Genomic DNA, 25,935 nt, shown 5'->3' with positions numbered 1-25,935 from the left:
TGTGTCCCTAGGGGCGTGATTCTTACTGTGATTGGCTGTCTGTTGAGCTGTAGTTACACTGATCAACGGTCCTACATAGTAGAACCGTATGATCGGTGTCTCTACACAGGGGAGAATGACAGGCAGCTTGTTTACACAAGCTGCCTGACTTTCTCCCTCTCCCCCGCCGATCGCAGAGTGAGCGGCGGACATCGGGTCCGCCGGTCACACACGCGGGGGGGTCCGTGACTGCGCGGGAGCGCGCCGCCGGCGGCGCATGCTTGCTCCCCAGAGCCTCACAGGCTAGTGACGTATATTTACGTCACTTTGCCTGTGAGGGGCTGACCGCCGCAGTAAATCTACTTGCGGCGGTCGGCAAGTGGTTAAAGTGTCACTAAAGGCCAATTTTTTTTTTTTCTTTAGTTTTGGATAGTGTGAAGGGGGATTAAAACGTTTTGTCAGATTGTATCTACTGTCGGTGCCCCCATTAGGGAGAAACACCCTTTCTATTTGTCCTGTTTACTGATATCATCGAAAGTGAAACTAACAGAAAATATCAAATTTTGGATTGACATCAGAACAGGAATAGAGGGGAAATCTTTTAAAAGGAACACTAGTTCTGGTGACACCCTGGGATTCCCTCGCTTCCTGTTTGGCTATGGGACAGGATGTGAAGGGAAGTATCTGCAATGGGACACAAATGGCAATGACTAAAAAAAAAAAAAATTGAAAGGGTTTTTACCCTTGTTAACTGTGTGCGAAATGAAAAAACAAAAACCTTTGCCTTTAAGGTTGTAACTAAAAAAAAAGAATTGGGTATTAAGTTGAGATCACATATTTAGATGTCAAAAGAATTATTAGAACTTAGCGCTGCTTCCACATATTAATCACATGTGCAAAACAATGAATAAAGTGCCAGTGCAATTAATAAGTGAAACGTCCATCCAAAGTGCCAGTTTTGATTCCTCCTTGTACAAGCTTCAGGTGCCACTCCGTGCTTCCCTCCCTGAGTCCCCACTCGCCAACAATAAGATTCAAAACGCAAATAATGCATTAAGATGAAAACCTTTTGACTTTACAACCACTTTAAGGACATTACCATGCTGTTTTGAATCTTGTTGGTGAATGGGGACTCAGGAGGGGAGCACTAAGTGGCATCTGAACCTTGTACAATAAGGAATCACCAAAACTGGCTCCTTATTTGCATTGATGGACGTTTCACTTATTAATTGCACTTTTGTAGATTATTGATTGCACTAGCACTTTATTCATGATTTGTGATTAATATGTGGAAGCAGCGCTAAGTTCTAATAATTTTTTTGTCATCTTATGAGGTTATTGGACCTTACACGATAGCAGCTTCAACCACAATTATTATTTGCTTTAATATTTGTGTAAATCATTTCATTTAATATATGGTTGTGCTTACATCATTTATAGTTAAGATATATAACCCCTAGCAATAGCGCGGATATACTCACAATTTTGCGTATTTAGATGTATATTGTTAAGGATAAATGAACTGTAAAGATACATGGACGCATTTGGCCATACAGCGTAAAGTCACACACACTCATAGGTGTGCGTACAGGGTGTGCCGGGACACACCCTATTTACCCCATGCCGTGCGGATTCCCCCTGCTTCCTGGTGCCCCCCTTTCCATCCCTACAGTGCTGTCAACTTCCCTCTGGCTGCTGCGGGGGATGTTTCAGGATAAGAGCGGGTAAAGGGCCAGTAAACATTTAATTTACCTGTCCCTTTCTTTTATGAATGAACATAGGGAGTGATCTGTACCGGTCACTCCTGTGTTAATTCTTAACTGAAGCATAGTGAATTATGTTTACTATGCTACAGTTTGTGAATGAACAGGAAGCCACTCAGCTCAGAGGACATCCCATTTGTTCTCTGTTCAGTGTAGCTGAGGCTGCAGAGAAAGGGATTGGGTAATCTCTGTCCTCAGCCCTTTCGCTGTCTCAAAAGTGAGACATCAGGGGTCTGTTTTGACTCCTGATATTTTACAAAAGCCTCCCAATAGGACTCCTATAAAAAATTGTAAAAACATTATTTGATGTGATGACTGCATTATCCTTCTTTTTTAGGCTTTCTTTTATTTTCTAGCCAATAAGTCAGTTGTTTTTCAAAAGAACATGCTCTCTTCCAGATGTATCAGTTTACATGGATGAGGCAAACCATTTTACACTGACATGGGTGCTTACAGTGATCCGCTTTTGTTCATGTAAAGCCTTTATACTAAAAGGAAAACGACTGTTTGCTGTAACTGATTATGAAGTGTTATCGTGAGTTATGCTGGCCATTCACGTACAGAATTTCGGCCGTTTGCAGACTGAACGATTATTCTTCGGTCGAAAGGGAATTGGCCACTAACTTACAGAATAAACTCTTTTACATCGTTTTCATGATCATAATGATCATTTGATAACATGCACAATATGAGTCAGAATATTATTTTCATTTCAATTTTACCATACACATAAAAACTTTCGTAGAAACGATAAAAGTTTTCGCTATAGATCCATCAACATTAGCCGAGCACACGATCAAAATCGTCGGTAAACTTGTGTTCACTAACGGCCTGATTTTCGAACGCTCTTTCCTAAAACGACCATTTTCGGCCGAAATTCTTTGCGTATATTGCCAGCATTAGGCTATGCAGTGCTGCACAGTTCACATTGCATAGAGCATCAGAGTTATCGGATTTAGACGTAGTATGGGGGGAGGCGGTATGGTAAGGCATGCTAAGTGTACATTCAAAAATCAGGTATAGTAACTGTGTTATGCAAATATTACATTTTGTGCACACTTAGTATTTTTATATTTTTATTTTCAATAAACATTTTGTGCTTTCTTTAAGGTGTGATGTGTATAATAAAACCAGAAGGTGTGCCTCAGTTATGTAAAACTGATGAGATAGGCGAGATCTGTGTCAGTCATAGAGGAGGAGGTATCTCCTACTATGGATTGGCAGGAGTCACAAAGAATACATTTGAGGTATGTTGGTTTCATAAGCATTATATTTATAGTATGGTGTACATGTAGCTTATAACACAGCCTGAGGCCTCCACACAACTCTATTTAAGAGGATTGGTCCATCCAAAATGGATAATTGATTTTTTCATTCTTTCTGGTTTGTTGAAACAACAAATAGCTCTTTTTGGCTACCTAGGATTCTGGTTATGAGAGCCATCCAGCTGAATTTCCAGGACAAAGGGATGTTGCCATGGGATGGTCTCTTTTTTTTCTTTGTTTTATATCAAGAAGAATACAACCGTTAACAGGGATAGATAGAAATAAAACTGGTTATGGAGAGGTGTACTGTTTATGTTTATGAATCCTAAAATAATGATTATAGCAGAACTGTATCTAACCAGTAAAATGGCTGATATTTTCATATTCACTTGCCATGAATCACCCTGATCCATGTTGGAGCTCAGTACACATGAGCATATGGATGTAGTTCCATGAATGCAGAAATTCTGTTTGTGTGCATGAGTCCTTAAAATGTTCTGTTATTCGTGACCATGCAATCCTTCCTTGAGACATGCTTTGCACATCAACTGTAATTACAAGTCAGGCTGGCAATGCAAATGCCTGTAGTAGCTGATGAGATGAATTTGAGCAGCAGCGACTGACACAAATCATATAAGCAATTTGATGTCTGCAGCTCTGGTAGAGTCATGTAAAGCCCCGTACACACGTACCGATCGTCGGCCGAACGATCGGCCGTCTTTTGTCCGAGGGCTGTCTTGTCTGTTGAAAAGTGCAAAAGACTGCACACGAATTTTGTCGGCCAACAACAGCCAACTGCAGAAGTGATGTCATGTGATGGTTAACTTTCCGTGTGTTTTTTCTTCTCTGAGCATGCCCAGTCTTGCAAATCTGCTGTCTGTCGGCCGAATTCTGTACTGACTGGCGAACAATCGGCCGTTCTGGTGTTGGCCAACAAAAATTTTAATGCTTGCACGACAGATTCTTTTCGGCCGAAAGTGCGCTGTCGGAAGCATCATACTAACAAGCCGAAAATCAGCCGATCTTTCGGCGGCCGAACATTTTCGGCCGACAATCGGTACGTGTGTACGGGGCTTTACATGTGCTGGTGTTGGTTGAGGTAAATATTTACACAGGGCGCAGAAGATCAGATGGAATTTAGTTATGAATCAGGAGATGGAAGTTAGAATCCACAGGAAAGTAATGGTAGGCTCAGAGAATGGATTTATAGACTTCAGATAAAGTATACATATTGGATGGCGGACTCCTAGGCAGGCCATACAGTAATGTGGTTGTAAATCCTTACATATACCCAATGAAGTGACTAGCCTTAGGTGATAAACAGAGGTAAAACAAATTATCCTACGTAAGGTGTACCTGTTTATCTGCAGCGAATTGTCCTGTATATCCTTGCAAAACTCAGAGATGAAAATCACAAAGCAGGGGGAGGAGAGCTGCAGTTCACATTGTACAAGAGCTCTGATATCTGATTGGAGGGAAGAGACACACCCCCTTCACACAGGAACAGAGCTAAGGCTGTCAATCAGCTAGAGATTCCTCCTCCCCCTGTAACCAGCCCCCCCCCTCCCCCCCACATTTTTCTCTTGGTGTCAGGAAAACTTGTCAGAAGTGACACAAACAGATATCAGAGGAACTAGACACAGAGAAATTACACTTAGTGCTTTGGAGATAAGCAAGTAAACACTGGAAATAGGATTTAGAAAGATATAGAAATTTGACCTTTGTTCAGATTTCATGTCAGAGGTTTACAACCACTTTAAGCAATGTTCTTTCCTTTAACCATTGGTTGAACAAAAGAAAATCTCTTAATTCCTCTAAAAAAAAAAAAAAAAAAAAACCTGACTATCCCTCCTGTTGCGCTGTTGTATTCTGACAGCAGGAGGCTTACAATGATTACTGCTGTTGGTTATAACCACCGGTAGTAATTGTACAAAAAAAAGTCTGGTTGTACTGAACAGGATTTCTATCCTTCTTCGATGGCTGGCTTATGGAAACTGAGATGTCTGTCAGCACCCTACACAAAAATATGCACATGTATTGCGATTAATAATATTGCTATCGAAATATATATGGTCCTCCATGGTATTGTGTTCTTTTCTCCAGGTCTTACCAGTTAGTGCCACTGGGACCCCAGTTGGAGACACTCCTTTCACAAGGACAGGATTACTGGGATTTGTAGGACCTGTAAGTATCGTTGCAATGGGGTCTGTAGTACTTCTGTAAGAACTGTATACATTAATGCAAGCCTTCCATTAGGAATTTTTCTGCTTTAAATAAATGTTGTTTGGCATTTTTCATGCTATGGCTTCAAGTGGCAACAAGCTTTTTTCTGGCTTGGTGGCAAAATTGCTTCTGGTTACCCAGTTCTACTCTACATCAAACTACTCCTTGGGTCTCACTATATCAATGTGTTTTTTGTTGATCATCTCACAAAAGTACAATTATATCTAACTATTAGGTATTTGTGTGAAATGCCAGGTCTGGAATCCAAGCTTTTTGCTGCAGAGGCAATGTGCCAAAACAGACATGTAGGAAATGTCATGTGACAAATGACAATAACTATTATTTTTAAAGTATATCATATTATTGCAGCATTCAGTGGCCCCTCACTGCGCCTCTACAATAAGAACTGATGTAATGGAGCTGCCCTATTGTAAATGAGCAAAGTTTTGCATGTGTGTTTGTATTGCATCCCATTGATCTTCTAAGGTCCACCACACAAATGACAGCAGTTGCTCCTGTTTTGTATACTAGGCAACATGGTTTATCAGTGCCCATAAGGGAAAAAGGCAGCAGAGAGGTGAGAAACAAACCTCATACCACCACTAGAGGGAGCAAACTGATACAAGGCTGTTGTCATGCTTAGAGCTGAATGCCCCTACCCAAATTGTTACATTTCTCTTTATTTACAAATTTTATCTTAGTTATTTCCATTACTCGCCATAAAGCCTCACTGATATCAACAGCTTGACTGACTGATGTCATCTTTGGCTCTATCATGTTTGCAGACTAAACATTGTATAATAATTAGTTCTGTGTTTTTACAGGGAAGCCTTGTGTTTGTAGTAGGAAAAATGGACGGAACTCTGATGGTGAGCGGGAGGCGGCACAATGCGGATGACATTGTAGCAACTGCTTTGGCAGTGGAGTCATTTAAAACCTTGTACAGAGGAAGGTAAAGATGTTTATCTTGTATCTTTTCCATCAAATCATGATATCTTTTAAAATGTATCATTTCACCACCCCCCTACAATCCTGCCCACAGCCTCCTAAATTCTGGTCACTAAAGATTACCCTTTTAACTAAAATTACTACAGCAAATTTAGTCCATATTGTTAAACTAAACCGTATGTGCACGTTGGCTTTATCCCATTTTCTAAAACAATAGCTCAGAATTGTCCAATTTTTTTTTTTTTTATTGGGAATACATTAAAAAGCATGGCAGTGAACCAGGTTATTTTGCAAAACATAATGGATGGATAAAATGTTGTAGAAAATCATTTTTCCATTACAACAGACATCCCTTGAATGTCAAAACCTCACCTATTGTTTTACTTGAACAGCTGTGCTTATTGTTTTTTGGAAGTTATTTTGCTGAGATTACATCTTGTGTAATCTGAGTGTACATTGAGGGAAAAAATGTTCTATTGTTTAATATAATGTAAAGTTTATGCTAGATTATCAGCAGAGTAAAGGTTTCCTGTTGTATAATACACAGGGGTTTATTTACTAAAACTGGAGAGTGCAAAATCTGGTGCATCTATGCATGGTAGCCAATGAGCTTTTAACTTCGGCTTGTTCAGTTAGGTTTTGACAAAAAATCCTGGAAGCTGATTGGTTTCTATGCAGAGCTGCACCAGATTTTCACCCTGTTCACTGCTGTAATATGTCTGACATGGTTAAGGGGCAGTTCTGCTTGTCAAAGAAGCAGTACTAAACTCATGAAATAAGAATGTTTTTGGCAGAAAATACATGTAAAGCCGAATAGCAGAGACTGTGAGCCTAGACTTGCCAGCAGTGGAGGAGGGTGCTCTAGCAGGTAAGTGTGGCATAAAGTGTAGGGCACAATTCTAGCATGAGCTCCCACCGCCATCCCTTCCCAATAAAATAAAAATATGTGATGCAGAATTGAATTATAAGCACTAGCTGTTATCCCTTTGTCCCCCTGCAAAGTCCTACAAATACCTCTTGAGCCTGCCAGTAATGCAGCTTCCTGTGATAGGGGGGCAACCGTGCTGCACTGTCCCTAAAGCAGAGTGGACACTCCCATGTAGTCTGTGCTTGCTTGTGCTACAGTGGGATGAAGAAAAATTTACAAGAGTTGTGGTTATTAATATTGTCACTGCTGATTGATAGGACTGTAGCTTATCAGTCAGCACCGAACTACAACCGATTCCTGCCCACTGCTTTCTGAATTGACAGCACTGCCTTTGTTGCTAAAACCCTCTCACTGTGAGCTGCATATAAGGGACAAATAAATAGGAATTGAGCTAAGAGAGGGTAAAGGAAGTTTTTTGGTTTCCCTTAACCACTTGCCGACCGCCGCACGACTATCTACGTCGGCGGTCAGCCCCTCACAGGCAAAGTGACGTAGGGCTACGTCACTAGCTTGTGAGGGTCTAGGGAGCGAGCGCGCGCCGCCGGAGGCGCGCTCCCGCGTGGTCACGGACCCCCCCGCGCGTGTGACCGGCGGACCCGCCGCAATGTCGCAGTACCGCAAAAAAAATCGCAGATCGCCGCCATTACGCGTTAAAAAAAAAAACAAAAAAAATGACAAAAATCTTTCCCTTAGTTAGTAAACGCAATAACTTTTGCGCAAACCAATCAAAATATGCTTTTTGCGATTTTTTTTTTTACCAAACATAGGTAGCATAAAACAAATTGGCCGAAAATGTTAAAAAATTTTGATTTTTACATTTTTTTGGGGGGGAATTTCATATAAAAAAAAGGGAAAAATATTGCTATTTTTGCAAAATTGACGCTCTTTTTTTGTTTATAGCGCGTGATCAAAAAATCGCACAGGTGATCAAATACCGCCAAAAGAAAGCTCTGTTTGTGGGAAAAAAGGACGCCAAATTCGTTTAGGTACAGCGTCGCACGACCGCGCAATTGTCCGTTAAAGTCACGCAGTGCCGAATCGCAAAATACCCCCTGGTCGTTTAGCAGCCAAATCCTCCGGGGCTTAAGTGGTTAAAAGGCTTGTACATCACATAGTAACTGGGTTTGGTACTTGTTAAGATTGTCATACATTATACTTTAGTGGTACTTAAAGAGGAACTTCAGTCTGCTCACATAATTTGTAATAAAAGCATCTTTGCCATCCAGAAGCATCCTTCCAACCACTTTGCATATTATTTTTATATATACTGTGGTTCTGTACTTGCCAAATATGCTGCAGAAATCTCCCTCCCGCCGCAATGTCGCAGTACCGCAAAAAAAAATCGCAGATCGCCGCCATTACGCGTTAAAAAAAAAACAAAAAAAATGACAAAAATCTTTCCCTTAGTTAGTAAACGCAATAACTTTTGCGCAAACCAATCAAAATACGCTTTTTGCGATTTTTTTTTTTACCAAACATAGGTAGCATAAAACAAATTGGCCGAAAATGTTAAAAAATTTTGATTTTTACATTTTTTTTGGGGGGAATTTCATATAAAAAAAAGGGAAAAATATTGCTTTCCTGACAGACTCCATGGCAGCATACGTTTGGGTAGGCTCCGCCTCCTCTCCTACCTCATAGGACCCCACTCCCATAAATCTTTGCTCCCTTTCAGCATCAGTGTTCTTCTTTTGTCCTCCTCATACATACGGTGTTATGTTCCTACTATTTTAGTCCTATACTCTGAAGCAGAAGGGGTCGTGGAGTCTCCGATAAGCCCTGGCTATTAGCAGGGTATGGAGGGGGCAATAGAAGAGACCCCTTGCAGGAGCTTGGGGGTCTGGCCGAGAGAGCCCTGCTGCCGCGGGTGGCCTAATTTTGCCTGAAAATGCAGATCGGTGGTGCGCCTCTGGGACCCTTCTCTGCTCGGGGCAGGGTGGTAAGCCCTGTTATGGGACCTCTTTTTTACTTCATTTATTCTTATGTTTACTCACTGTGTCTTGTGTGCGGTTTTAGCTGGGTTTTTATCTCTTTGCAGTTCGCTTTGTTTCTCTGCTATCAGTGTCCGGCGACTCCCGGTCTCGCCGCGGCCGCGTCTGCGGCCGCCGCTTCCGGGTTGCGCGGCGCTTCTGCGCATGTGCTGTAGCCGCCGGTCACAGCATTGGTGCGCATGCGCGGGGATGACGAGTGACGTCACTCGCGCATGCGCAGTTGCGTTCGGCGGCCGCGAGGCGGCATATTTAAAAGCCTGTTGTATGTCAGAGCTGGTGGGAAGGTCGGCACATACATACAGCCTCCCCCAGACTCTGACTGGCGTTTTCAAGGTAAGAACCCTATTTTAAAGGATTTATTGGCGGTTTTTGCTCCATTTTTGAAAGACTTGGTACAATGTGTGTTCCTTTATATCTAGCTGTGGAAGAGTTTTCCTTTCGCCTTCTGTTATTCTGATCATGGACGCCTCTCCGCCCCCTAGTGGCCAGCCCGCTCATACCAGGTATGTGCTGGGCATTTAAGGGGGGGGGGAGAAGGTCTCTCTGTTTTCTTTTATATATCGCTATATATGTCTCTCTCCAGCTCTTCTAGGTCTGATCAGCAGCCTAGCGCACGCAGCGATGACAGACGTTCAAAGTCGCATCACCGACACTCCTCATCTAGGTCCAGGCGTAACTCCCCCCATAATAGGGGACGTGATGGCAAAACTTCTGGTTCAACACATCATGGCCGTTCTGAGCACCCACACGGGAAGAAATGCTGGGGATGTGGTACCATAGTAACGGATGGTTCCTCTCTGTGTAAACCCTGTTATGCCCAAGCCACGGGTGAAAGGGAGAAGTCGGACCATCATATTGAGGAAGTGGTGCGCAGAGTCCTCAAAGACTCTCTAGCTGAGTTACAGAGGCCGAGTACTTCTGCAGGGCCATCCCGCTCTCCGGAAAGAGATCTCCTGGTTCAGGATCCTTTTGAGTCCTCTCAACCCAGCCATCCTTCTATCCTCCCGTCAGAGTCCGAATCTGATTCAGATGACTCCGGTTCAGGATTTGAGTTCAGCCAGGTCTCCCCTCTTGTGAAGGCAGTGAGAGAAGCTCTTGAATGGGAGGACCCAGCTGTCTCCTCCCCAAAACAGCGAAAATTTTTCAAGCAGCTATGCAAAGAGCGCTTGGACTTCCCATTTCTAGGGGAACTGGGAGATATAATTACAGAAGAGTGGAGCAAAGTGGAAAGGAAAAATTCTCTGACCACAAAAATGGCAAAGCTGTATCCATTTAAACAAGATAAGGTGAAGTACCTGGAATCTTCCCCAAGTGTGGATGCAGCTGTGATGCGTTTGGTCAAGCATGTCACCCTTCCAATGGAGGATACAGCCTCTTTTAGGGATCCGTTGGATAGGAGGATCGACGCTGATCTTAAACGAGCATATCTTTCGGCCGGCATGGCCTGTAAGCCAGCTTTGGCTTTGGCTACGATTTCAAAGGCCATGGAAGTCTGGATTAATGCCCTCGAGGGCACCCTTGGAGGAGTTTCGGAGGAAGTGCTCCAGAGCTCCCCAATCCAGGAGCTGAAGATGGCTGCGGGTTTTCTGGGGGAGGCGTCTCTAGACACCATTCGCCTTTTGGCTCGAGTTATGCTGGCTTCGGTTACGGCTAAACGCGCCCTTTGGCTTAGGCCTTGGGTTGCTGATGCTGCTTCCAAACAGGCATGGTGCCGAATTCCATTTGAGGGTTCTTCCCTCTTTGGGAACAAGTTGGATGCAGCCATAACTCGGGCCACGGGTGGAAAATCTGGTTTCCTCCCTCAGGATAAACGCCCAGGCGCTCAGAAGCGCTCTTTCCCGAGAAGACAAACTGCCAATCGTGCTAGAGAAGCACGCAGCTATAAGCCAGGCAAGTCCTTCGGTAGAGGTTGGAAGTCAAGGCAATCCACCTTCCAGAAAGGCTCTAAAGGCTCTTCGTCCGGTGACCGGGAGGCCACCAAATCCTTTTGAGGTTGGGCCCGTCCAGGCCTTCCCGGTAGGGGCCAGGTTGCTCCAATTTCGGGATGTCTGGGCGGCCTCGATTCAGGATCCCTGGGTGTTAAACATCGTGTCCCAGGGACATTCGTGGGCGTTCGACAACGCTCCCAAACCCAGGTTTGTCGCAACCTCACTTCCTCCTTCGGCAGAGAAAAAGAAGATTCTTCTTGCCTACGTGGACTCCTTACTGGTTCAGCGAGCTGTTGTGCCAGTTCCCGAGGCAGAACGAGGTTTCGGAGTCTATTCACCTCTGTTTCTCGTCCAGAAGAAGAACGGCACCTGGCGTCCGGTAATAGACCTCACTTATCTCAACAGGTCGATCCATCAAGAAAAGTTCAAAATGGAGTCCCTAGTCACCATTCAACATTCGATTCTCCCAGGAGATTGGTTGGCATCGATCGACCTAAAAGACGCATACTTCCACGTTCCTGTGGCAAAAGAGTACCATCAGTTCCTCCGGTTTGCTGTAGGTCATGCTCACATGCAATTTACGTGTCTTCCCTTCGGGCTCTCAACTTCGCCTCGCACGTTCTCGAAGACCTTGCTGGCAGTTGTTGCTCTCATCAGGACCAGAGGCATCAGATTGCATCATTATCTGGACGATCTCCTCCTTCTGTCCCAGGACAAGCATCAGTTACTCTTACATCTGGAGCAAGTGACATCTACGCTTCAGGAATTCGGTTGGATTCTGAATCTAGAAAAGAGCCATCTGGTGCCTACGCAGTCGCTGGTGTTTCTCGGGGCACTGTTCAACACGGTGAAGTGCACCATTTCCCTGCCAGAAGAGAAAATTCCTGTAGTCCAGAGCAGGGTGTCTCACGCTCTCGCTGCCTCTCGTCTCACTGCTCGTCAGTGTCTAAAGGTAGTAGGGATGCTTGTAGCCACCTCGCCTATGGTGAAGTGGGCTATGTGGAAGCTGAGACCCTTCCAGAAGGGGTTTCTCCAACAGTGGTCGACGGAGAATTTGTCACAGGTTATTCACCTGACTCCATTCATGAAGGGATGCCTTCCCTGGTGGTTACGCCGTACAAATCTGACCAACTGCCACTCAATCGCTCCGATTTCCTGGGTAACGATAACCTCCGATGCCAGCAATACCGGTTGGGGAGCCCACTGTCTGACCGAAGTGGCACAAGGCAGATGGAACTTCCCAGGTCACGGAGTAGTGTCCAACGTTCTAGAACTTCGAGCCGCCCTCAAAGCACTCCAGGCTTTTCACCATCTAACACAGGGGCCTTCAGTGCTGTTAAGGATGGACAACACCACGGCAGTGGCTTATGTCAAGAGGCAGGGAGGAACACGCAGTATGTCTCTCCTCCAAGAAACAGAACCGATCATGACATGGGCTCAGCATCATCTGGCCAATCTCTCAGCGGTCTTTGTCCCGGGAGTGTTGAATGTGGAGGCAGACTTCCTATCTCGTTTCCAACTAGACAACAACGAGTGGTCCCTCCACCAAGAGGTGTTCAACTGGGTGTTATCTCTGGGGATTTCACCCGAAGTGGATCTGTTTGCGAGTCCACGCAACAGGAAGCTTCGGAAATACTACACGAGATTCAGAGATCCTCAAGCTTTCGGAGTGGATGCCCTCACGGACAGGTGGAACTTCCAGTCTGCTTATGCCTTTCCACCAGTGCCAATAGTACTCCAATTCCTGCGGAGACTGAAGATGGAGGAAGTAGAGATCGTGGCAATAATTCCCTTCTGGCCCAACAGGCCATGGTTTCCCCTGCTGTCCCTTCTGAGCTTCAGGGATCCAATCCCTCTACCTCTCAGGTCGGACCTTCTGTCTCAGGGTCCTACTCTGCACCCATGCCCTGCACGGCTGCACCTCAGGGCTTGGTTTTTGAGAGGGGGAGGTTGGAAGCTCTCGGATGTCCAGAGGAGGTGATTCCGACTCTCATGAGTTCAAGAAGGCCCAGCACCAACAGGGTATATGAAAGGATATGGGCCAGGTTCATGAGTCATCAGGCCCAGGGGTCAGGTCCAGTAGGTACACCTACTGTTCAGCAGATTTTAAGTTTTTTGCAGTCTGGTCTGGATCTGCCCCTCTCGGTTAGTTCTCTCCGGGTGCAAGTATCTGCCATTTCAGCCTTTACCGGAATTCAGTGGGCAAGTCATCATCTGATCCAGCAATTTTTTAAGGGAGCAGTCAGGCTTAGGCCTCAGAGAAGGCCAAGATTCCCAAAATAGGATCTTCCTTTAGTTTTGGACTTTTTTTCTTCAAAGGATGTTGCTTCCATGTCTATCAAGGAACTTACGTTGAAAACAGCATTTTTGGTGGCTATTTCCTCTGCTAAGAGGGTCTCCGAGATACACAATCTGGGTCACAAGGAACCTTTTTTGACCTTTTTTCAAGACAGGGTGGTCCTTATCCCTATGCTAGGGTCAAATCCAAAAGTGACCTCTGTCTTCCACGAAAATGCTGAGATAGTTCTTCCCACCTTCAGAACTGTTGAGAATTCTTCAATCCATCCTCTAGATGTGGGCAACACTCTAAGTCAATATTTGGAGGCCACATCCTCCTTCCGCCAATCGGATTTCCTTTTTGTTCTGCTACATGGCAAAAAGAAAGGAATGCGTGCATCTTCCAGAGCAGTGGCTGCGTGGATCGTTCAGGCTATCCAATGGGCGTATAGAGCAAAGGGCTTGGCTCCTCCAGAGGCGATTACAGCTCACTCTACAAGAGGCGTCGCTACGTCTTGGGCAGCTTCCAAGCACGTCGCACCTGACGTGATCTGCAAGGCAGCATCTTGGTCATCTGTTAATACTTTCCTTTCCCATTATTGTTTTGAACCTGCTGCTTTATCTTCCGTTAATTTTGGCGTTCAAGTCTTGTCAGTTGACAGTGCCAATTAAAGTTTCTTTGTTCAGCATCTTCCCACCCGGGAGTGTATAGCGAGTTATTTCCCAAACGTATGCTGCCATGGAGTCTGTCAGGAAAACGGAAAATTGATATCAAATACTTACCGTAATTTTCCTTTCCTGATGGACTCCATGGCAGCAGGAGTCCCCTCCCAATTCCTGAGTAGGCTAGTTACAGAACACTGATGCTGAAAGGGAGCAAAGATTTATGGGAGTGGGGTCCTATGAGGTAGGAGAGGAGGCAGAGCCTACCCAAACGTATGCTGCCATGGAGTCCATCAGGAAAGGAAAATTACGGTAAGTATTTGATATCAATTTTCCGTTACTTTTGCAAAATTGACGCTCTTTTTTTGTTTATAGCGCGTGATCAAAAAATCGCACAGGTGATCAAATACCGCCAAAAGAAAGCTCTGTTTGTGGGAAAAAAGGACGCCAAATTCGTTTAGGTACAGCGTCGCACGACCGCGCAATCGTCCGTTAAAGTCACGCAGTGCCGAATCGCAAAATACCCCCTGGTCGTTTAGCAGCCAAATCCTCCGGGGCTTAAGTGGTTAAAAGGCTTGTACATCACATAGTAACTGGGTTTGGTACTTGTTAAGATTGTCATACATTATACTTTAGTGGTACTTAAAGAGGAACTTCAGTCTGCTCACATAATTTGTAATAAAAGCATCTTTGCCATCCAGAAGCATCCTTCCAACCACTTTGCATATTATTTTTATATATACTGTGGTTCTGTACTTGCCAAATATGCTGCAGAAATCTCCCTCCAATAAGTCTGGCTACAGCCATTTTAACTGTGGGCTGCTGAAGCTGCTGCCTGTTCTTTTCCTGGATTTACACACACACACACTCCACTGCTTGCCTGCACATTTCTCCTCTTGATGAATACTCATGGATTTCTGCAGTCTCCGGTTATCTCCGCCCTCATCCAGCTCTTCAGCTCTCATTGGCCCTCCCATGACTCATCCCTTCTCCCTCACTGGCAAACTATCACAAGAGTGAGAGAGAGAGCTGTGCACAAGGTTTTTTACTAGACAAGAAAGAAGTGGGCTGTATAAGGTATTTACTGGCAGAAATAAAATGTTTTACTATCCAAAGTTAATACAAGGGCAGAAGATTTAATAGATGGAAAGATGAAAAAATGACTGAAGAGCCGCTTTAGGTTTCACTTTAAAGATCTGCCTCTAAAAAGATAGTGATAAGCCTCTGGCTTGAATACCTAAGTCACTTACTAGGAACAAGCATTCAGAAAGTCAGGTCACAACTCCCCATTTGCATATACAGCATGTTTTAGGTCATCTCAGTAAATTATTGAAGCCTTTGAATTAACATACAGTAATTGCACTCCCTTGGGCCTTTGAAGAAATCTGTAAGTATCAAACCAGTTCTAGGTTTCTACAGAGACCTTAATCAGACCATCGGCTCAAATGTTTTGGCTGTTTTACTGTAAAAATGGAAAGGAACTTAAGAGACAAGTTCCCATGCTAGGTTACCATTGTATATAGTACAACAGTAGGTGATTGACCTCTGATGGCATCTACCAGTTAACATTAAATTGGGGATCTCTCTGAGGATACTTAATTCCTGGTTTGTCCTCCTATTTCAGGATTGCTGTGTTCTCCGTCTCTGTTTTCTATGATGAAAGGATTGTGGTGGTGGCAGAGCAGCGACCTGATGCCTCTGAAGAGGATTCATTCCAGTGGATGAGTCGTGTCCTGCAGGTAAGTAATGTAACAATATTTGTTTATTTTTTTATAAATGTAGGTTTTTTTTTTCTCTGAACTCTATTGAAATGTCACAAAATGACATTTCATTCGTCTTTAAGCACTGCAGCCATGAAGTGAGATGCGGTGAGTAGCAAAACATTGCATTTTTACGTAACTCGCTGCACCCACCTCAAGGCAGTGTTGTGGTGTGAACAGGACACACAAAAAACTATTATTTTCTATTTTTCCTGCCATTGATATATGCACCTCAGCTGTAGTGGTGGGAATGATTACTTAAAGGGGTACTATCATGTTTTGGGTTAGTGATTTTTTTTTTCGTATAACTGTTCGTAAACTGTTTTATATTTGTTTTTTTCCTATATACAATCTTCATTTCAAATAAACATTAAATACACGTAAAGTAAACTCTTAAAGCATAGCTGTGGTTGCCAGAACACTGTATATTAGCTATAGGAACAGCATAGCTGTAACAGACTGAGCTGCAAGATAAATATGAGTCGTTCATTAGTGTGTTCACATTTTAGCTTGAATTATTGAGTCCTGTAAGCAGACCTTTCCGTCAATAGAATAAATTGAGAGCCTATAAAACATGAAAAGGAGCATAAGGACCTATATTAACAAGCTTTTGTTTGCATCACATGGGTTTTGCATTCCTTTACAACCCTGCAGGTGAAATGGCGGTAAAATTCAGCTGACAATGAATTCTGAATGATCTTATAAGCATCTGAAACTTAATGTCAAACTGCTGCCATTGACACATTAAAACCTGTTCATACAGGCCCTTAAGCACCATCTGCTGGCTGAAAAGGAGAATGTCAAAAGTTAGACCCCTTTCACACTGAGGCACTTTACAAGCGCTTTGGCGCTAATAAAAAAGTGCCTGAAAAGCCCAAGAAAACCTATTCCCATAAAAACAGGTGTGTATTATCCCGCCCTCCCTAACCTAATGTGTCCCTCATTTCTAACTTGTGTCTGATGGCTGCAAATAATTGCGTTCCCAAATTAAATAAAATCAAAAATGTAAGCTGCGCCTATCCGTGTGCAATCCAATTACATTTTTTAAACCAAAACCTTACTTTCAAACCACAAAACTGCTATCAATATTTAGTGACAAACTTTTTTGTGTACAATAAAACAAATGTGACAGGCTCAGGTGGCTATAATTCAATTAGTAGTGCTTTTTACTTGAATATTTTTCCCTTTAAATATGCTTTTCATATCCTGCAGTATTTCCACTTTCACCCTTGGAGATTTCAGTTAATACAATTGTGCAGTGACTCCTACAACCTTTCACCAGTTTAGACCTGTTTCAAGGTCTAAAATTGCCTTCCCCTGCTGGGATTAATTCCAGGCTCCTCAGCTGTTCAATCTCTTTCGTCTCTCCTCACTGGGTTGGCTTTGTCTGGACTTCCTTTACTCCATGTCCCTTCAGTATACACTCCCATTGTGTAGTATATAAAGGTTTCACATTTATTGCATAATATCCACTTACATTAAAACTTGAGACTTGCGCTTCATCATCAAAAATCATCTGGCGGAAGCAGGAATTCACTTGATCATGATGATACACCTGGGAGGAGTCGGATGACAGAGGTCTGTGTTTGTGGAACAAGAGTATATGGGAGCTGCTGCCCCATCGGATGATTTTTATTTTTTTTTAAATGCACTGTCTCAAGTTTTATTCCCATTAAAAACAATAACTGCTTTCACACTGGGGCGGTGCGCTGACGGGGCAGTGAAAAAAAAAAATACTGCAAGCAGCATCTTTTGAGCATGTTTGAAGCGCTAAAAAAGCACCTCAAAAATGCCCCCTCCATTGAAATGAATGGGAAGCGCCTCAAAATGGTTCTTGAAGCAGTTTGGGTTATGTGTCCTAAAAAAAAGTGCACCGTTAATGCCTGAAAAGTGCTGCAAAAGTGCTCAGCGTTTTATGGGCAGTTTTCAAGCGCCTCAGTGTGAAAGGGCACTTAGTATGTGATATTTCATATTTCGATGATAAAGACGTAATGTGAAAAATCACTATGCCTCCCCCAGAAAAAAACCTCTTTGAAATGAATAAACTAATTATTATTACACAGGTTTTATATAGCACCAACAGTTTGCACAGCACTTTACAATATAAAGTGAGACAGTACAGTTACAATACAGCTCAATGCAGAAGGATTAGGAGATCCCTGCTCATGGAGCTTACAATCTGAGAGAGTGTGGGGGGAGGGGGGGGGGGGTTGATACAAAAGGTAATAGCTGTAGGAGAGGAGGTGGACATATAGCTTTTAGGTGGCTATTGGGTAGGCTTCTCTAAATTAAATTCTTTTTTAGGGATTGCCTAAAAAAAAAAGGGCACGGGGTAGCAGATAACCGGACAGATTGGGGTTGGGAGTTCCAGAGAGTGGAGGAAGTTCTGGATAGTAACTAATAATGTGTTGGAAGATTAGAACACATAAGTAAAACTTGATGATCAATTTACTATTGATCAAGTACAATGGAAGATATGTACAGTTCGAAGATTATTTCATCCATTATGTTATTGTATAGTCTGCAGCAATGACCAGCTGTTTGGGTTTGGCAAATTTGAATTTGTGGCCATGTATTGGTCTATGTGCACACAGACAGTTGGTACTGTTTTTGGCAGGTGTACTGGAATTGGTTGCCTTTCAGTGGCCTGTTTTTTACTGAGCTTCTTTTGGGTTTGTGTAGGGTTTTGGATACACAAGCATCAAAAAGAGGCAATGGACATTGCAGCGGTGTATTATCATATTTTTGTTTGTCAGTAGGTCAGGTTATCAGATTATGCTGATGCTTGTCCAGCTTTATTCGGCTTCATATAACCAAAATCTCAGCCTCAACCTTATCACTGTTGTTGTGAATGTTCCACTGGTCTATAAGATTCATCAGACAGGAGCACTGTTATCTGATATGTGGGGGAAATCAGGGCCACAGAAGCGCCAAGCAGGAAACTGAAGCTCTACTGTGTTAATTTTAGTACTCTGACGCCTCTATCCTTGAATGCTTTCTGTAGATATTTATCATTAATCATTCATTGTTGTTCTTGTTTTATAGGCCATTGATAGTATCCACCAAGCGGGAGTGTACTGTCTTGCTCTTGTTCCTGCTAACACATTGCCAAAAACTCCACTTGGAGGAATCCACTTATCCCAAACTAAACAGCACTTTCTGGAAGGCACCTTGCACCCATGTAACATCCTGATGTGTCCTCACACATGTGTGACTAATTTGCCAAAGCCACGGCAAAAGCAGCCAGGTAAACCTAATGTGTTATTAGCATCTGTTTTCCATTCCAAAGAAGAGTGGACATCTTTGCTTAAAGGAACCGGTCAGATTCTGGCCTGGAGGGACTAGAAACCAGGCCAAGATTAAATGAAATGAAACAGGCAAGTGTGCAGTGACTATAGGGCCCAGCATAGGCACAATGCACTATTATTCTTATAGTAATATAGTAGAACTATTTTTTATTTTTTTTTTTAACCATCTGTGTCCCATTGTGGAGATTTACCTTCACATCCTGCCCCATAGTCAAACAGGAAGTGAGAGAAAGTCCCTGCAAGTTAAGGGAATTTCTTGGGGACCTCCCAGTCACCAGAACTAGTGTCCCCATTGGAAGATTTCCCCTCTATTATCTTTCTGGAGACAACCCAAAATTTGGGATTTTATTTTACTTTCAATGATAATGGTAAACAGAGAGGGTAAATATCCTTAATGGGGCCACAGACAAAAGTGCTAATAGTAAAAATACAAAGGGGCCTGCTCCCCTGTGGTACAAACCACAAAGCCTTCCTTACTTATAGTGGAACACTCTAAAAACATTGGACGCTAATTGGACATTGGACACCGTTGTTAACAACATATATAGAAATAATCAACTAAAAAGTCAAAAAATATTTGTGTTATAACCCACACTATCAAAATGTGATCATCTTATATTCTGGTGAGTGATCTTCCAATAAAACACCACATGCCACCAGCACCGCGAGAAGAGCACACGCACCACTACTCCAGTGACCGTTAAATGAATAAAGGTCAATCAGCGCTTTAGGATATTTGGTGACCCCTCCAAACCGATCAAGGCCTCACCATAAGATCTTCCAGTATTTTCCTATATCTATCATCCTCTTGCCAAAGGATATCACCACAATAAAAAAGGATATCACCACAATAAATCAACAATAATTTTGTTTTTTTTATTGCACCAGACTTTAGAATGACATAAGCAATATTTTGCTCTCACATTTGGCTTTGCCCTGACTCGGCACAAATGTATACAGCCTTTTTCGTCCAAGCAGCACTGCTTCTCCCTCCCGAGATCGGTGCGTTTCAGCAACAGGAAGTTCGGGTCTGACTTGACGTCAGAAACAGGCCAGAAGTGACTCGTTTCGCTAACTGAGTGTTGAGGAAAGCCTCCTTTATATACACTCACCGGACACTTTATTAGGCACACCTTGCTAGTACTGAGTAGGACCCTCTTTTGCCATCAGAACTGCCTTCATTCTTCATGGCATTGATTCAACAACATGTTGGAAACATTCCTCAGAAGTTTTGGTCCATATTGACATGATAGTATCACGCAGTTGAAGCAGATTTGTCAGCTGCACATCAGTGATGCAAATCTCCCATTCCATCACATCCTAAAGGTGCTGTATTTGATCAAGATCTGGAGACTGTGGAGGCCATTGGAGCAAAGTGACCTCATTTTCACCAGTGGTGAGATGATTTGAGCTTTGTGACATGGTGCATTATCCTGCTGGAAGGAGCCAGAAGATGGGTACACTGTAGTCCTAAAGGGATGGACATGGTCAGCAACAATACTCAGGTAGGCCGTGGCATTTAAACAATGCTCAATTGGTACTAATGGGCCAAAAGTGTGCCAAGAAAATACCCCCCACATCATTATACCACCACCACCAGCCTGAACCATTGATACAAGGCAAGATGGATCCATCCTTTCGTGTTCTGACAAAATTCTGACTCTACCATCTGAATGGTGCAGCAGAAATCGAGACTTATCAGACCAGGCAACGGTTTTCCAATCTTCTGTTGTCCAATCTTGGTGAGCCTGTGTGAATTGTAGCCTCAGTTTCCTGTTCATAGCTAACAGGAGTGGCACCCGGTGTGGTCTTCTGCCGCTGTAGCCCATCTGCTTCAAGGTTCGATGTGTTGTGCGTTCAGAGATTGTATTCTGCAAAGCTTGGTTATGACGAGTGGTTATTTGAGTTACTGTTGCCTTTCTATCATCTGGAACCAGTCTGCCTATTCTCCTCTGACATCAACAAGACATTTTCCTCCACACAACTGCCACTCCCTGGATATTTTCTCTTTTTCGTACCATTCTCTGTAAACCTTAAAGATGATTGTGCATGAAAACCCCAGTAGATCAGCAGTTTTTGAAATACTCAGACCAGCCTGTCTGGCACCAACAACCATGCCACGTTCAAAGTCACTTAAATCCCCTTTCTTCCCCATTCTGATGCTCAGTTTCAACTGCAGCAAGTAATCTTCACCATGTCTAGATGCCTAAATGCATTGCGTTGCTGCCATGTGGTTGGCTGATTAGCAAATTGTGTTACCAAGCAATTGAACAGGTGTACCTAATAAAGTGGCAGGTGAGTGTATGGTAATAGGGTGTAATAGCGCCATTTCATATTTTTGTTAAAAAAAAAAAAAAGACTCACCGGCGTTCTATTCCCTCTGTATTCTATTCAAAACTAAAAAAAAGGTTTTACCTTTAGTTTTACTTAACCCCCTCATGCCTAAGGGTAAAACAAATCTTAATACCAAAGCCCAATTTTGCAACTTCGACTTGTGTTAGTAGAAGCGTACATATCATCACAACTACTTTGTTCATCTAGGTAGATTATACCTTGTTTTTGTTTTTTCAGGACAAATTGGCCTTTCATTTAGTGGTAAATGGTAATGAATATCTCCATTTAGGCCCAAAATAGTAAAAAAAAAAAAAAACTTTTTTAAAAAAAATGTAACTGTTTGTTTCTTGCTACGAACATAACCTACCACCAAAGAACAACTTAAAATAAATTCTTCAGCTCCTGACGATTTTGCTTTTTCTTTATCCTACCTAAAACACACTGAAAATTATACTAATTTAAAAAAAACATAATAATCCTGTCAAAAAAGTACTGACTTTGACCCTGACCTTGACCCAAACACTAACACTGGGGCTGACCTAGATCAAACCTTGATCTAGATTTTTTTAATTGTATTTATTTATTTTTTCTCTGCACACACTTTTATTTTTCCATCTCTGCAAGGACAGAGAAAGATAAAAAGTTATCTGTCCCATCCATTCACAGAGACACAAGACATGGGGGCGGGCTTCACAGTTACTGATTACTGTGATAGCCAATCAGAGGCTATCACCGCGATCAGGTGACCCGGAATCGGACATTTTGGGTCACGATTGTTAGAATCGGGGCCTAGGGCTCTCGGTGAGCACCACACCTGACAACTAAAAGTATTAAATTGCCGAGAGGTGCAGGGTATCCAGAAAGCCAGACCTTGTCTTTTCATAGTAAGTGAACTGCCCGGGGGCCGTTCACAGTTGCCCGGGGGGCCCCACCTGCCCAGCGACCCAGCCCCAGCCAAGCATTAATCCTGATTCACGTGTGCATCCCGCCGCTGAACTTGGCAGATGACAAGTGCCTGTCAGGCCCAGCGCTGCTGTCAGGCCACTTGGGCCAGGGAGGGGAGCCCACAACTGAAGGAATGTCTTTCCGCCTCTACTGGAACAGGCACACAAAGGACAGCCGAGTCTGACTCCCGTGTGTGTTTTCACTGGACCTAGCCGCCGAACTTGGAAGCTGTCATTAGCCTGATAATGCTGTACCAATAAATATCGCCTTATCAATAATTCACATTTTTATTCTCATGGGTGATAGTGTAGGCAGGGCCCCAGTGCACTGCATTGCCCGGGGACCTTTAATGCTCTTAAGATGGCACTGGCTTTACATCTCTGATAGCTGTGTGTCCAGGTATTTACTTGTATTTACTGTCAAACAGGAAGTATTTGCAGGATTTGAAGCCCCGTCTTAGGCTTTCTTATGTTCTGTCACAACTAAAAGCTGAAAATAGTCACAATGCAGAACGTGAAAGGAAACCAATCTTTAACTTAAAGACTTGATTTTTTATTTATGTAATCTTAAAAGCAACCCTGTATGGCAGGTTGAATGAGTGTCTGGTATCAGCACTGTGTGGAGGCTTGTGAAGCTTTCACTTCTGCTTTTCTGTGAGATCATGCTGGGCAAACTGCTACCCCTGAGAGATAAGGTTGCAGTGTTTAGCCCTCATTCACAAAACTGTAGTGCGCCATCAGAAGTTGCGCATATGCACATTTTTATGTATGTTAGGCAGACCATTTATTTCAAGGTCGAGATTATTTCCATTACCCAAATGTGACTGACTGTGTTTCTTTTAATATTGCAGTACATTGGTTCGTCATAGTTAAAGCATTTATTTAGATTTTTCATTTTTGGTGTTACACCAAAAACAGCAATTTTGTTATTGTGATTTAAAGAGGCACTAACCATTGCTTTCTAATATTTTCTCTGCACTGAAGGAGTTGGCCCCGCCTCTGTTATGGTTGGTAATCTGGTTGCAGGAAAAAGAATAGCTCAAGCATCGGGGAGGGACCTTGGACAGATTGAAGAAAATGACATGGCAAAAAAGGTAACGAAAAGATAATGTGTAGTAGTATGGATTCAATTTTTTTTTTTTTTTTTTTTTATTTAAACGTGAAATAAATCAGCTTGGTGTAACTAATCTTATTGATGCACTTTCTTTTTTTTGTTTTTATGTATAAATTGGGATTTTGTAGACACTTGGAACAGCCATATTTGTTCATTACAAGCGCAGACACTGCTCCTTGTTTTGCATTACTACACAGTAATGCTGCTTCTCACAATGCAATCTATTGTGTCAACCATTTCCTTGAAAACAATGCACTACTTGTGTTACTGACATCTTATCATGGAGATAGGCTCATCTACCTTTCCTCTGGTGGCTAATCTACAAATCTCCACAACCAATATGATAAGAAAAAATAAACGTGTAAGCATGTAAAAATGTGAAGGTCACATAACAAATGAGATATACTATGACATAACTCAAATATGTACTTTCCAAAATGCATCATATTTTCCTTGTAAGGAGAAACTAAATTTAGGAATCTTTTACCTATATTCTAGCATACTATTGCAATCCTTTGGCAGCCCATAGATGATTCTTTGTTTTTTTTTGTCCAACCAGCGTGCAGCATGAAAAAAAAATGTATAGATTCCTCCATCCACATATTCAAGGTGGATAGAAGAATTCTCTTGTATTTTGACAGTGGGGACTTCCCCACCATCAGAATACACTGATTACTGCTGGCAGTGTTGATCGAGAGGAAATTTTTCAACAGATCAACTTCTCTACAACCACCCTGCCAATACAAGGAATGAATTTTGATCCATGTATGACCGGCTCTTTACACATCATAACACTGACAACAACTTTCTTGATTAGCTGTCATCATGCACTGTCACCTTTTGTCATCTTAATTCATAATGTAGGACTGTGCTGCATGGAGTTAGTCCTAAAAACTATTAGCACGTGGTAGCTGACACATTAGTTGTTGACAAGTTCTATCTATCTATCTATCTATCTATCTATCTATCTATCTATCTATCTATCTATCTATCTATTCCCATCTAGATCTATCTATCTATCTATCTATCTATCTATCTATCTATCTATCTATCTATCTATCTATCTATCTATCTATCTATCTATCTATCTATCTATCTATCTATCTATCTATCTATCTATCTATCTATGTTTTTTGTATTGGAAGTCAGAAGCTAGTGATGTTTTAAGGAGAGCTAATCTGTGTGATATTGTTGGTGATTTGACCCCTTTGATTTTTAAACTGGGCCAAGCCTGCACATAATCCTTACTGTACGGGTTACTAAAGTGCATGCAGCACAATTTGCACTGTCTGGCAAGTAGTTCTTTCCAAGTCCTTCGATGTGGTGGCTGTATTTGTTTTCTTTTATTTAAGAACAATTTCAGCAAGTACAGAAAATACCGGTGATCTTGCCTGAAATGCGTTGTCTTTGACACTTCCTGTGAGTTAAAGCGTTTGTTACCCTAAAAAAAAAGAAAGAGATCATGTTCCCTTAAAGCATGTTATACAGCACAGTGCTTGTAACATCTAAAAAACCTGGCTGATTCTATCAGTTTCTGCCCTCCCTCTGTAAACTGACCACGCCACGGTGTATCATGGCTGCTGATCCCTGACACCGTGGTTAGTTTACGTGCTTCCGTCAGCCAAAGGCCTGCACTGACCCCCTCTGTGCTCTCTCCCCTCCCTCTCCCCCCTCCCCTCCCTCCCCCCTCCCCTCCCTCTCCCCTCCCCTCCCTCTCCCCTCCCCCTCCCCTCCCTCTCCCCTCCCCTCCCCTCTCCCCTCCCCTCTCCCCCCTCCCCTCTCCCCCCTCCCCCCCTCCCCTGCCTCTCCCCCCTCCCCTCCCTCTCCCCTCCCCTCTCCCCCCTCCCCTCTCCCCCCTCCCCTCTCTCCCCTCCCCTCTCCCCCCTCCCCTCTCCCCTTCCCTCTCCCCCCTCCCCCTCTCCCCTTCCCTCTCCCCCCTCCCCTCTCCCCCTCCCCCCTTCCCTCCCCTCCCCTCTCCCCCTCCCCCCTTCCCTCCCCTCTCCCCCCTCCCCTCTCCCCCCTCCCCTCTCCCCCCTCCCCTCTCGTCTCCCCTCTCGTCTCCCCTCCCCTCTCGTCTCCCCTCCCCTCTCGTCTCCCCTCCCCTCCCCTCTCGTCTCCCCTCCCCTCTCGTCTCCCCTCCCCTCCCCTCTCGTCTCCTCTCCCCACTCTACTCTCCCCTCTCTACTCTCCCCTTCCCCCCCCCTCTCTACTCTCCCCTCCCCCCCCCCTCCCCTCTCTACTCTCCCCTCCCCTCTCTACTCTCCCCTTCCCTCTCCTCTCCCCTTCCCTCTCCTCTCCCCTTCCTTCCCCTTCCCTCTCCTCTCCCCTTCCCTCCACCATCCTCTCCCCTCCACCCATGTATTATGATAATAACTTCCCCTGTGTCTGTGTTAAAAATTGTGATCTGTACTTAAATCCGAGTGGCTCCCTGCGATCACGTGACCACTTGTCTTTCTCTCTCTCTCTCCTCTTTTCCCCTCCTCCTCTTTTCCCCTCCTTGGCTGACATCA

The 25,935-nt window shown here is 43.6% G+C and overlaps 1 protein-coding gene across 2 annotated transcripts in view; it reads left to right on the top strand.

Annotated features, from left to right (window-relative positions):
- The window catches only part of DIP2B (disco interacting protein 2 homolog B), a 400,603-nt gene that overhangs the window by 334,607 nt on the left and 40,061 nt on the right, over positions 1 to 25,935 (top strand). For both annotated transcript variants that reach the window (XM_082244510.1, XM_082244509.1), the window contains exons 19-24: positions 2,853 to 2,989; positions 5,111 to 5,191; positions 6,055 to 6,182; positions 15,590 to 15,704; positions 18,771 to 18,972; positions 23,296 to 23,405. In XM_082244510.1, the coding sequence (XP_082100636.1) occupies positions 2,853 to 2,989; positions 5,111 to 5,191; positions 6,055 to 6,182; positions 15,590 to 15,704; positions 18,771 to 18,972; positions 23,296 to 23,405 (773 nt within the window). The remainder of the gene's footprint in view (positions 1 to 2,852; positions 2,990 to 5,110; positions 5,192 to 6,054; positions 6,183 to 15,589; positions 15,705 to 18,770; positions 18,973 to 23,295; positions 23,406 to 25,935) is intronic.

Source organism: Pelophylax lessonae (assembly GCF_965119305.1).
Source record: "Pelophylax lessonae genome assembly, chromosome: 2".
Classification (NCBI taxonomy): Eukaryota; Metazoa; Chordata; class Amphibia; order Anura; family Ranidae; genus Pelophylax; species Pelophylax lessonae.
This window is presented reverse-complemented; position numbering and strand designations above follow the sequence as displayed.